Source organism: Gossypium raimondii, chromosome 3, assembly GCF_025698545.1.
Source record: "Gossypium raimondii isolate GPD5lz chromosome 3, ASM2569854v1, whole genome shotgun sequence".
NCBI classification, from domain to species: Eukaryota; Viridiplantae; Streptophyta; class Magnoliopsida; order Malvales; family Malvaceae; genus Gossypium; species Gossypium raimondii.
Window position 1 is genome coordinate 58015109 of NC_068567.1, and position 13987 is coordinate 58029095.

Below are 13987 nucleotides of genomic sequence, written 5' to 3' on the forward strand. Positions count from 1 at the left end.
GGTAAAATAGAGGTAAATTAAAAAAAGATTGAAATTAAATTATAAAATGGTAGAAGGTTAAATATAATTTTACTATATATTAACTTTTAATTTTATTATTTATTAGAGAACTAAAATTTAAAAAATTCATTTTTGAAAGTTAAGTAACAAAGTCCAATGCTTTGAATCTTTGAATATCCATATTTGAGTCTCATCATCTGTAATGTTATACATGGATTTTAGTCCGAATTATTTTAGTTTTTAATTTGTTTATAGGGGTGAAATTAGGGACTAGCAGGGCTCGGTTTCTCCTAAAATGGAAAATTATTATTTATTTAGGTCTTTTAAAATTTTAAAATTTTAAATTAATAAAATTAAAATTACACTTTGCCCCCTAAAATGTAAAATTTTGATTTAATCAATTAAAATTTATAAAGATATAGGCTATTAAAACGATGAAATTATACTTTTGTTATCGTAAAATTACAATTTAATTTTGACCTCTTTTAAAAGTATTTTCTGGTTTCGCCCTGAAAATACTGAATATTGATTTAATTATAATTTATAGTTGTTTAGATATATATTTATAATTATATTTTATGGATTTACTTGTAAATTCTACGAATAAAGGATAAGTTGTAAAATATCACAACAAATGATACCTTCAAAAAGGACGGAATAGGTTAAAAGAAAAACAGAATCAATTTATCTACAAATAGAAGGGTTGGTTGGATGCCACCAGGGGACAGCTTAAACACAGCCGTATTAGCGAAAAGGACAGCACAAAACCACAGCAATGTGCTCCATCACATTAAACAAGTCAATGCTCACCTTTGCTTTACTCACTGAAATTGACAGATTTAATCGCAAATGAGATTTATATTTTCAAACATGCAACACTGAATAATAATTTAAATTTCTTTTACTTAGTGGATTCTTATTCTGATTCAAAGACTAATAATATAGTTTAAATGGCAAGGCGTAATAAAAAGAGATGAGAGGGTTATTATACGTTGCCCGTATGAAAAAAATTCCCTCTCAAAGTTGGTACTGATTTCTTATAAATCAATCCTTGGTAATTTAAGAAAATGTAAGGTAAGCTTAGATGGGCGGTGAGGTGCAATACGATGTGTTTAGTTTATTTTTTGTCTCACACTATAGTATCGTTATAGTATCTAATCTCAATCATCTTTTACATATATGTTGTAGCATTTTGATTTGTGTTGTATTGATTCTTAAAATTAACGATGCTGATAAGATTATAATATTACTACTTGGTTTTCTGGGAATAAATGATTTTATATTATCCAAATAAGAAAGTAATCTGATACATCAAAATCAAAGCTACTTAATTGGTGGTTGAAAAGCAAGATACATTAGTCAAGAATTCCCCAAGTCCTACACAGCCTCGTATTAATAAAATAGGGATCTAATTTAGGACTAAGTTTTAATTTTATAATATGTTATTTTCATATTATATAATTCACATCGTATAAAAAAATTAAACATATGATGCTTTAGTATAATTATTAGAAATTTGTTAAGTTGTTTATTGCTAAAGTTTCAATAAAATATAAAATTATTAAATATTAAATATAAATAACGTTTAAAAATATTAAATATGCACATTTGAGTTAAATAGACAAAATTTGTAATTTATATTTCAGTCTAAGATTAATTTAAGCAAGTATGTATGATGTTAACATCATACATGAATTTAACAGAAAACAAATACAGTTTAGTCGCATCCAACAAATAAACACATTTATTTGGTAATGATAAAAAATTCAAAATATTTTAGCCCAACTCAAATAAGGCATATATCAAAGTTTATGCCCAACTAAACCCTAAAAAGGTTTTAATGGTATCATGAGGCCCTAAATCAATTTAGAAAAATCAATTGAGCTATATCAAACTTTTGCACCCAATTGAACTCTTATACTTATAAAATTAGTTAATTTAACATTTTGACTGACGCTAATTGTTAGGTTCTAACAAAATCACTAGCACCAATTTTAACGGTCATTGAGTCAGCTAAAAGATGCTAACGTGGCAGGAACACGTCAAGAAAAATAGAACAAATTAAAATGTTAAAAATATTTTAAAAATGCAAGTCAAGAATTAACTTGATAAATGATTGTCTAGTTTCAATTAAATCTTAGACAATCATTTGTCCAAATTCATTTTGTCTGGCTATAATTTTTAAAATTATAAAAGATAATAATTTTTTAAGAATTATTAAAAATCATTAAAAATTATAAAACAATTTAAAAGATAAAATTATTAAAATTATAAAAATCTGTTTATAATTTGTTAACGTTGGAGGTTAATAATTTGTTAATTTTCTAGATAAAGCTAAATATAGAAGTAACAGAAGAAGAAGAAAAAGGCCGCATTTAGTATTTACTATCTAAACCAAATAATCAGTTTTGTTAGTCGAAGGGTCCAATTTTGTGCAATAAGTTTGCAAGGACTCAATTGATTTATTTGGAATAGTTCAGGGCTTATGATATCATTAAGTCCAAAAAAGAAAGCTTCATGTTTAATTGAGTAATTTTCAAAATCATCCTCAAAATTATATTACAAACAAGTAAATTACAGTTGGCCGAAAAGCAAAGCAAGTAAATTACAATTTTCCATCAGAATTTCAACAATATTACAACATATATAGTATCTGGGACTGTATTCGAAGTGTTGGTGGGGTACTGAAACTCATTGGTAGCTAAGAACTGAAACCTTGGCTTGAGGACCTTCTTGAATGTAAACAAAACTGCAGTCGGAACCAGGATTCAACACTTTAAGCCATGGTGGAAGCTCGTAGGTGTTCTTGACCGGTGTCGGAGAAAGACCCCATAAATTACCCGATAAATCTTCAATCACCAGCTTCAGATCTGTTATTGGCTTTTCAGATGTGTTCTTTATTACAACCTTGTGGCGATAGTAAGTCGTTTTCCCCACATTCCATGTGTTGGTTATCGAGTGAAGGAACCTAACTGGTGGGACGCCTGCAAACTCAGATTATCAGAATTTATGAATAAATAATAATATATTTAAAATTTGGTGTTCATAATTTTGTTGTATTCACCTGGAGATTTTGTGCTAGGAACCGATGTTTCCTGGTGATGGTAATCTGCAGAGGTTAAAAAATATGATTATTTAGATTTGTATGCCATTTTCTTTTCTTTTCTTTATATATATAATATTTGCTTACTGACTTTGTGATGGTTGCTCGGTTGTTGGTCGTTTATGGTACGGACCTATGAAATTCAGTACAAGAAATTTAGAATTCCACAATAATGGCAGCAAATAATTTTCAGCAAGGCAAGGTGGGAAAAGCATTTATTTACCTTTATTTCCAGATAGGCTTTCAAGCTTAGAGAAAAGGCCGACAAGAGGTGCAGACCCGGAAAGTGTAGGCTCAGTTTGCTCGTAACTAGACCGATCATCGTTGAAGCCGTCGTTCTGGTCGGGTCCTCCCACCAGAGCTCCGTATATGACATTAGGATCCGTTTCAGGGCGGCGGTACCAGGCTTCAAATCCTTGGACGCAGCTCACCATCGAAGGAAGAACAGAGATTGAGGCGATTGAAGCACCTCGGTGGTGAACGTGGGTCGGATATTTTGGTCCGTAACCTACCAAGTAGCTCATTGACTTGGGATTTTTGCCTAGAATGTAATCGGCCTGTGACTTGGCAAAATTTAAAACTTCATGTGGTTGAATTTGGCCATCGGGACAAGTAAGTTTAGCATTTGCTGCAGAGAGATAATCAGAGTAGACAGCAAGAAGAAACGATGCAGCTGATGCATATTGCAGATTGTTCCATTCATGTACATACATTAAGCCACCTGGTTTATAAATACAAGGCATATAAATATTTACTTTTTTTCACAATAAAATGGCAAAAAACAATTGGATGGGACAATGCTAACCAGGGGTAAGGTGGACATTGTAGCCATCATTCTTTTGCAGACAAGCACAGGCAAAATAATCAGCTTTGGCCTGATATTGCTTTAGTGTCGAAGTGTATGTACCACCTTTTTGCTCCATCAACACCTGCAATGGCGCCACCGATCTTTAACTGCCTATTCTTTTGTACTTATTACTCGAAATGTCGGATAGGTTCGCATCATTCGAGTACGAGATGACTGAAAAACAAACAAACTTCTTTTACCTTTGAAAGAAGGATTTGCACACCAGCATACTTGTTGTCCCAAGAGAATTCTTTGACAGCCCATCCAGTTCCACCCATATAAACAGCATTGTCTACGACATACTTCAGGTAATGCTCGTCGCCGGTTGCTCGGAATAACCAAGTTGCAGCCCACAATAATTCATCCTTCAAAGGAAAATTCAATGAGAAGAAAGTGAATATCTGTTCATACAGAGGAAGGTGATGAACATACTTGGGGTATGATATTTACTTACCGAGTAACCCGACGATGTATAAAACTGCTTAGCACATTGGATGGAATCATCATATAAGCCTCTAAATTTATCTGCAAACGAGAAAAGCTGCGAAGATCGAAATGTTAGTGAAAATGTGGACTGTTTCCCTTAACACATTTCTATTGACAGGATGTTATTTACCTGTTTGGCATGCACTAGGAGGAGCTCCGAGTAAGAAGAGTTGTAAGGCTTGAAAGCTATCGCGGCAGCAGCCAAAGCAGCAGCTGTTTCACCGGCAAGGTCAGAACCTGGATGAGCCTCGTCGAGCTTGTAAGCTGTTCTCGGAGTTGTCATGTCTTCCGCACGCTCCCAACAGTAGTGATCAGAGTCCCCATCGCCAACCTGATCAAATTGTGCATCATCATACCATTTCATAAAAAACATTGGCAAATACATGTAAAGTAACATGAAACGGGTTCCCTAAACCCTGTTTCTTACAAATTTTGTCATAAGCAACAATCTCCTACCTGTCCCCAAAGAACATTGGGTTGAGTGTGAGCCTTGATGAAATAATCTGTGCCCCATCTGATAGCCCACAAAGTATGTCCCATTTGGTTCAAATTAGTGATTTCCTTCCTGTATTCAATAGTTCCCCATGCAAGCATTGTCACACTAAATGCCATTGGTAGCCCAAACTTCACATGATCCCCTGCATCATAATATCCTCCCACCAAGTCCACCTGCAATATTCCATCATCACCAAAAAACACAAGTTCAAAACACACAAATTCCTGCTCCATTCATCAATGAAAAATAAAGGGCAAGCTTCAATCTTTTTAATTTACCCCTTGAAGAGCGCCATCCTTGAGGCCGGAGTCACCCCGCCACTTGACACGCTGGTCAAACGGTAGCTTACCGGACCTTTGTGCCTCAAGAAACATGAAGGTTTTGTCAAGGGCTTCACCGTAGTTAAACTCGGCTAGAACAATGGCTGCCTGAAATCCCAGCAGGATAAGGCAAGCAACAATGTTGAAGTTGTTCATGATTAAACTCAATGTTAAGCCACAAAACAATGTTCTTTTGCAAAGCTGTTTTGCTTCTCATCTCAACATTGCTTTTATAGATATACACAATGAAGAACAAAAAAAACAGGTTTGAAAATTTGTCTGAAATTTGATTACATGGTGATAGTGGTAGCCACCACGTTTTAATTCCAACAATGGAGTAGAGCTTCTCACGTTCTACATTATAAATTTTATAAATTATAATTGTACGTGTAATAGACATACGTATACAAAGATTGACAATTATTGTTGACAACTAATGAAGTGCCATATATTCTTTGGAAGATCCTGGACCGGAAATCAAGCTTTGAGATAACACGATTGGTTGCCAACTTTCCGACAAAACATTATCAGAATTTTCTAAATTAATTATTTTTGAGAGAGATTTTTTAAATTAATAAAATGTTTGTTTTGTCAACCTTTAATTATATATTGATTTTTTTTGAGACACTCTTAGATTTCTTATTTCTTAAATAGATACCAATATGAGAAATTATTTTATATATCTATAATCCTTTTTTAATTATTTAATGACACTTCAGCAATTTCTTTTTATATTATTGACACATAATTTTAGTAAATTTTTTACCTCGAACCTATTCTTCAGGTTCAGGATTAGAGTTCTGGGTTTGAGTTTCAAAGTTTAAGGTTTTAGGTTTGGGATTCAATGTTCAATGTAAAAAAAATTACCAAAATTATATGTCAGTAATATAAAAAAATTACTGAAATATTATTAAATAATTAGAAATGAACTATAAATGATGTGCCGAGAAAATTACATAAAATAATTTCTAAATGTATATATATATATTTGTCAATAATATCATTACAAAAACATCCTTTCTTTTTAAAGTTCAGATGTCTCTTTTGAAGACAGCAGCATAATATTTATACAATAATTTTTTATGAGTTTTGGATAAAATTTTAATATATATATATATATATATATGAAGGAAGAGAACAAATCAATATTATTGTGAAGTTTTTGGCTATCTTTTAATTTTAATCCAAAATAAATATATAAAATTATATTGTTTCAATTAAATATTCATTTATGTTTAGAGTAAAGTTCAAAACTATATATTAATTTTAGTTTAATGTGCAATGCTATATATGAATTTTAATTTTGTGTAATTTTATATATTTAATGTTAATTTGATTCAATTTTACAAATCAATAATATAATTAACGATATAATATCATTTTACGTTAATATATTGCATACATAAATAATTATATTTATTCAAATATAAAATAAACTGATGTAGTTTTTTAGATGTATACAATCGACTTAAAATTGAAGTTTCATGTATACGTTTGAACTGCAATTAAAATTATATATATATAATTATACCAAATTAAAATTCATGCATCAAAATCAAATTGCACATTGAACCAAAGTTAATATATAATTTTAATATTTATCTCTTTATTTTTTTATGAAATTTCTTTTATAAATATAATTTTTCAGCCTTGTTAGTGCATTATAATGGGTGTTTGAGTACATAACAGTTTATATATAAACATATAATATCACAAATTTAATTACACCTTCTCCTAAATGGAAAAATAATTGATATATAGTATGTTCATGTTATATGTTTTAATAGTCTACCAATTTATTTGATACAACTTATATACATATATTGAAACTTAAATAATTTAAAATTAATTTATGAACAAAGTCGTATAAAATAATTACAACATAATTTAAAATCAGAATTAATTTGATTTAATTAACAATTAAAATATGTCTTATCTATTTTTAGTGATAGCATGAAAAAAATTAGTATTTCTAACTCGAGGTACTCATGGGCTGAGTTCGGGTTAGGCCCAATCAAAATTTTAGGCCTATTTGTTATGTCCAAACTTGGCCCGGCCCATTTTTTTAAATATATTTTTTAAATATATATATAATACATCAAAAATATTAAAAGCATTAAAATAAATGTTTCCAATAAAAAAATATTTATACTTCAATAACACTAAGATAGGTGTAACCTTACAAGCAAATGCGTCTAAAATAGTAATAAAATTAACAATAAAATAAGAGTTATACAGTAACAACAAAATAGTAGCAACATAATAGTGAAATTTTAGTAAAATAGTGGGAAAAAAAACAAGAAAATAGCCAAAAAAAAGAGAGAGTAAAAAACAACTTACATATTTGGGCCAAGTCGAGCCCGGGCCGAAAAAAGCCTTACTCGAGACTTGGCCCATTTTATAAACAGGCCTTTTTTTTGCTCAAATCTATTTTTTGAGTCTATATTTTTACCCAAACCCTCTCACTTTTCGGTCGGGCCGGATGACCTAGCACATGAGCAAGTACATTTCTAACTCATTAATCATCAAATGGACCATAGACTTTTGCATTCAATGAATTTGTTTCTGTTGTTCTAAGATGTTGACCTTATTTCTTTATCTTCCTTTCTTTTGCACAATTATCATTCATGTCTAAGGACTCTTTTGAATGAGCGATGTATTTATTTGCGGTTAGTGTAAAAAAATGGTGACGGTAAGATTAGATATGATAATGATACTATAACGTAAAAAAAAATTAAATACACCACACTGAAGATAAATACCAATTCAAAAGAGTCCTAAGTTAGCCTGAGTTCTGTTCCTTCTTTCTTGAAGATTTCCAAACACATTCAGTAGAAACAAGTAGGGGACCATGGTCCAAGCAAGGAAGAGGCAGATTATGAACTAATGTAAGCTCTCTATTCCGAAGAAATTATGCATTGGAAAAAGCAAAGCTATGTCCAGACTCTCCCAAACTCGGTCCATCACCTGTCTATTATTTGTCCAAGTATAGTAAGGGTCAGTTCTTCATTGCTTTCGAAAAGTGCTTTTGAGAAGTGCTTTTGAAAATTTTGAGTGTTTGGTATTGCTGTCAAAAAGTGATTTTGAAGAATAAAATGTCCATTTTAGACATGATAATATAAAGTAACAAATATGTATTTAAATAATGTTCAAATTAGTTAATATTATGATATTTTAGCAAAAATATAAAAAAATAATTTATTATAACTTATTGTTAATATTTTAATATATAATATTAATTTTAAATATTTCTAAGTAATTAATATTAATTATTTATTAAATTTAATTAGAATATATAAACTATATTTAAACATTTAAATATAATAATTAAATATTTGTAATTAGATATTGACAAAATTGTATTATTATAAAATTATTTTTATTTTTAATTAATGCTTTTAACACATTTTTATTATTTTATTTTTAAATGTATTCAATATATAACTCATATTAGATATTAACATAACATAGAAAACATAAACCTAACAAATTAAAATATTACATATATTTGGATTGAAGTTTTAAAAAGGGTTAATATTTATATATCAAATATAAATACTAAAACTTTTACAATAGCATTTACAATTTAAAATGAATTCATTAAACTATAAGCTATAGTATCTCTTGTTAATTTCATTTCAAAACCACTTAAATTGTTTGATTCACCGTCATCATCACTATCATCGTTATCGTCGTCATCATCATCACTTTCTCGACCATGCGCATTTTCTGAATCAATATTATTCTCATATGCCGAGTTAATATCTTCGTATTCCATAAAATCCGCATCATTTCAACCGACATGTTTTCGGATAAAATTGTGTATCGTTATTGTAGCAACAACGATCATCGTTTGCTTTTCAAAACTATAACTTGGCATATCCCTTAAAATGACCCATTTTTTTTCAAAACACCAAAAGTTCGTTCAATCACACTACGTAATGATGAATGTGAATGATTGAATATCTCTTCTTTACCAGATATCGGTCTACCTCTTCGGAAGTCAGGTAAATGATATCGTTGACCTCTATATGGTCCAAGATAACCTTTCATTTGAGGATATCCAGAATCAACAAGATAATATTTTCCTACAAGTCATAATATAACAAACAATTAATTCAATAATTTTTTAATAAAAAATCAATTAAAGAACTTATACTTTATTATTTAAAAAATCACATATAAATAAAATATCTAACCATTTGGAGGGTGCAGAAATTTGTATTTTGGATCTCGAATTGCATTAAGAAATATTCTAGTGTCATGTGCCGATCCTTCCCATCCAGCCATGACAAATGTGAAACACATATTAAAATCACATACTGCCATAACATTTTGAGTCGGGATACCTTTTCTTCAAATATAGGGAATTTGTTCATTTGGTGGAAGAATAGCCGCAATGTGAGTACCATCAATTGCACCTATGCAATCCTGAACAAATAATCATATTACTCTCGTGCGTATTTTTAGTCGACCAAATATATTAAAATATAATAATATAAAATTAAATTTTAACCTTAAAATGCGGCATATATCTAGAATCATTACGTATTTGTTCGGGTATTGAGCTAAAAAAAGGATCTTCGGTGCAATTAGATCAGTGGCCATCCTTGAAACTTTCTCAAGCACAACTGCAAAGTATCGACTTATTGTTGATCCAAACCTTTGAAATCTTTCTCGACATTGGGAAACTTTTGCACCGGTGCCCAAGATGTATAAAAAAATTCCCAACATTTCACTAGAAGATATGTTTCTTGAAGTTTGCAAGTTGTATCTTGTCTCCAGAACTCTCAGCAAACTTGTGAATACCATTTTAGACATCCTAAAATTAATCATACAACGTGATTCGTGACCGTCAAAGATCTCTCGGATCCATGTCTCACCTGACTGTTTTGAATCCATGCATGGTTGCCTCAATATATACTTCTCGTAATATAATTGCACGGAAGAAGATGCAACAACAAATATTCGGTTAAAACATTCCATGCGTTGTAAAATCTCTTTCTTTTCCCTTTCATCATCACTTTCATCACCGTTATAATCCTCAACTATACTCATCACCTGTGAATAAATTTTATATCCAAAATCAAATATAAACAACTATTAATAAAACTAATTTAGTAAAAAAAGTGGAACATAAATTCAATATCTAAAGACCAAACATAAACAACTATTAATAAAACTAGATTACACATAAATAAGTAGAACATAAATTCAGTATCCAAAAACTAAACATAAATAACTATTGATAAAAACATACTTCGCTTAAGCCATTATAACTAGAATATTACACATAAATAGATATCTTTGAACCCTAGAAGATCAGAAAATTTTCAACTATCCTCCATTTCCGTCTTACGCCACAAAGCTCTAATCTTGGGATTCATTGATAAAAACATAATTCGCTTGTCCTTATTGAGAAATAATCTAAGTGCGAAAAAGTATAGCGGACTAGCTTCTGGAACTTCTTCCGACATGCTGTCAAGCATTTTGACTGCTTGTGGAATACCATATGGATCCATAATAGGAGTCAAACTAGATGTGGCTTGACTCATATTGTCAGCTGCATTGCATAATTTTTCTATTTAACTAGACAATCTTGCAGCCCCTCCAATTTGCTTTAAGGATTTCTTTCTTCCAGTTTTAAAATGTGAACTTGACGTCTCAGGATTTTTTCTTTTTTGACCGTTTCCATCAATTTGAACATCATTTGAAATGTGAACATCATTTCTCATATTTTCTTCTTCACTCTCTTCAGGTATTTCGTTGTTAACATCCTAAAAAAAATCACTACGGAGTGTACCAGAAGAAGGTGCCCATGCTTTATCACCTGTTGCAACTATCCCCATGAACATTTGATCCAACTTCCCTTCGAATTTAGGATCAATGCCCGATGTTTTAAATTTTTTAGCTTCAGGCACAACCTGCATATAAAATGATTGTTTAATAATAGTAATTGGCAATAACCTCATAAATAAAAAAAATAAAAAATATTTAGAATTTTTAATGTACCTGGAGCCTACTCTCCCACCATTCATCCGATGCATCAACGATTCTTTTTGTAGGATTCCACCCTAAACCAGTATCATCGCCTTTAAGTTTCTTCCAAGCTTTCCATTCTTTTTTTAGGGCATCCCACCTATTTTTAAGTTGTCTTTATGAAAAACCCTTGCTCGTTCTTTTGTGAAATAAGTACCAGGCCTATTGCCTTTTAATATCTCTTTAATACAAATATCACAAAATATGTCTGTCAATCTCTTATCCCACATTGCTTTCACTTTTTCATCACTAACTTCAATCGCCGAAGTACTCATCTATTGTGTATACGAACAGATTCGTTTCAGCCAGTAAAGCAATCAAGAAAATCAAATGTCACATAAATATATATGTTTACATGTGTATCAAAAATTTAACTATATACATGAACAAAAAACAGTATTAATGAAGCTTATTGCCTACCAGTTAGGGAAGGGTCATTTTTTTTCCACATTAAACTATTGGATTTATTGCAAAAGTTGAAGCCTTTGCTTTCAATCTTTATAACTAGCACAACACACATTCTTTCGCAAATTGTATTTGTAATAAAATAAGCAGACGAGAAATAAGCAGACAGAAAATTGTAAAGAAGGTTCTGAAAATCCAGAAGTCCAAGGAAAAGCAAGCTTCAAAGAGCTGAGAAATTAGATGTCGAATCATCATTTCAATTCTGATATGTGATCAGCAAGGCTTTGGAAAGTGCCACCAACAACTTCAGAAGATTAGAGGTTCTCTTTTTCTATTGGCAAATGGACTTCAATGTTTACAATGTTTTGATAATTTTGGATTACTTTTTGATCATCGAAATTTTAAAAAAATTATGGTATGATCTCTAATGTTATTAATTTATTGTATTTTGATCATTGAGCCATTAATTGTCATTTACACATGACATGTTATATATCATTTTAGACAAAAAAAATAAGGTTAAATTGCATTAGTCCTACATTTCCTTTTACGAATTTCTTTCTTTAAAATAAAATTGAGACGCAAAGGAGATGAATAAGAAGAAAATTTTAATTTCTTTTGACCAACATCAAGCGAATTAGATGATTAGTTATTGGTTAAAAAGAAAATTAAAATTACTTCAATTTTCTTCTATTTCATCCATAAATCTATATATATATATATATATATATATATATATCTGATTTTATGTATATTATTGGTATTGCTAACATGTGGTTGAGACTAGATGATGGTTGTGATGTTGCAATATATATAATATTAGTTTGTATTTTAGCGTGATGTACGAATTGGTTGTGTGTTAATTTAAATTTTCGCTATATTTTTAGTTAAAATTAAAATATATAGTAATTTAAATGTATTATTATAACATATTTAAATTAATACACATAATCAATCTATGCATTACACGAAAATATAAATTAATTATATATATAGAAAAGAGTATTTTATATAAAAACTTTTAAAAGTGAATTAAATGAAAATTTGTTAGCACATGTTAGCAATACCAATAATATACATAAAATCAGATATATATAATCACTAGAAATTAAGAATATATATATATATATATATATACACAAATAGTCCACCAAAATCTTGTTGAATTTCACCTCGCTGATTGGTTTGCTACTATCGAATCCAGGTAAAAATATGTTAAGATAGTGATAATGAGTGTAAAGAAAGCACTGGATTATGATGGACATGATTTGAGAGTTTAAGAGACTTATAATCTAGGTAATATATATATATATAATTAGCTTCTTATTTCTAATCTCTTTTACTTTTTACATCTTCACTTCTTATTTCTAATCTCTTCATAAATCTATTTCTAACCCCCTTTCCACTAGTACATCACAAGCGATCTTTTTCTGTTGGGAACACCAAGCTCTTGGTGATGGGTTTGGATGATGGGGCAAAAATAGGTAAGGTTTTAGAATTGGTTGGTGAGAACCCATTTGGATTTTAGATAACATGCACGACAACAAGCTGAGAAAACAAGCTACTAAAGAAGCAATGGTGGTTGAAGATTTGGCTAAAACAGTGGGCGGGCAAGTAGAAATTAACTGGTAATTTGATTTGTTTTTTGTTGACTTGTTACCATTATATTTTTTATGGACACAAGTCTTATGTTTTGGAATTGCATGCGTACTGGTGATCCTAGGTTTCATAATTTTGTGAGGGAATAAATGCGAGATTTTTATATTGATTTATTTTATCTTGTGAAAACCCAAATCAGTGAAAATAAAGCTAAAGATATAATTGGCAGACTGAGATATCAAAATTCATTTCGAATTGAATCTATTGGTTTTGTTAGGGGTATTTGGCAAGAGTTTGTGCGAGTCCTCATGCTCAAGTGATCCACATAAGAGTTTGTAGCAAGAAAAGGGATAATATTTTCATGTGTTCAGCAGTTTATGCGAGTCCTCAAGCTAAGGTTCTGGACCTAATTGTTGAATCTTTTAATGAGCCTTGGCTTATAGCCAGTGATTTTAATTCGATTTTGGATAGTTCGAACAGGAAAGAAGGTGTAGCTCGTTTGGTACCTATTTGGTTGTGATTTATTTCAAGGTTTTGTTTTCAATCATAGCTATCTTCTTAAAGATCCGGCAACATAAGTTCAACCAAATATATCCAACAAAAAATATATATCCAACTTAATCCTCAGGAAAATCAATCCTGCATTTAAAATCAATCAATATACGTAAGAAGAGAAGACAAAGATAAACTCA

At 30.3% G+C, this 13987-nt stretch overlaps 2 protein-coding genes across 2 annotated transcripts; both read right to left on the bottom strand.

The window, feature by feature from the left end:
* Window positions 1-2518: 2518 nt before the first annotated feature.
* LOC105794952 (endoglucanase 5) lies at window positions 2519-5430 on the bottom strand. Its single transcript, XM_012624362.2, has 10 exons — window positions 5211-5430; window positions 4893-5105; window positions 4567-4767; window positions 4405-4491; window positions 4151-4315; window positions 3909-4032; window positions 3327-3824; window positions 3195-3236; window positions 3065-3109; window positions 2519-2984 (listed from the first exon to the last, which is right to left on the bottom strand). Exons 1-10 carry the CDS (start codon window positions 5406-5408, stop codon window positions 2692-2694), a joined length of 1866 nt encoding a protein of 621 aa, XP_012479816.1. The 5' UTR covers window positions 5409-5430; the 3' UTR covers window positions 2519-2691.
* A 5191-nt stretch (window positions 5431-10621) lies between these two features.
* Window positions 10622-11566, bottom strand: LOC105794964 (L10-interacting MYB domain-containing protein-like). The gene is made up of 3 exons (XM_052628952.1): window positions 11520-11566; window positions 11265-11406; window positions 10622-11176 (listed from the first exon to the last, which is right to left on the bottom strand). The coding sequence occupies exons 1-3, from the start codon at window positions 11564-11566 to the stop codon at window positions 11030-11032; spliced, it is 336 nt and encodes a 111-aa protein (XP_052484912.1). The 3' UTR covers window positions 10622-11029.
* Window positions 11567-13987: the final 2421 nt, after the last annotated feature.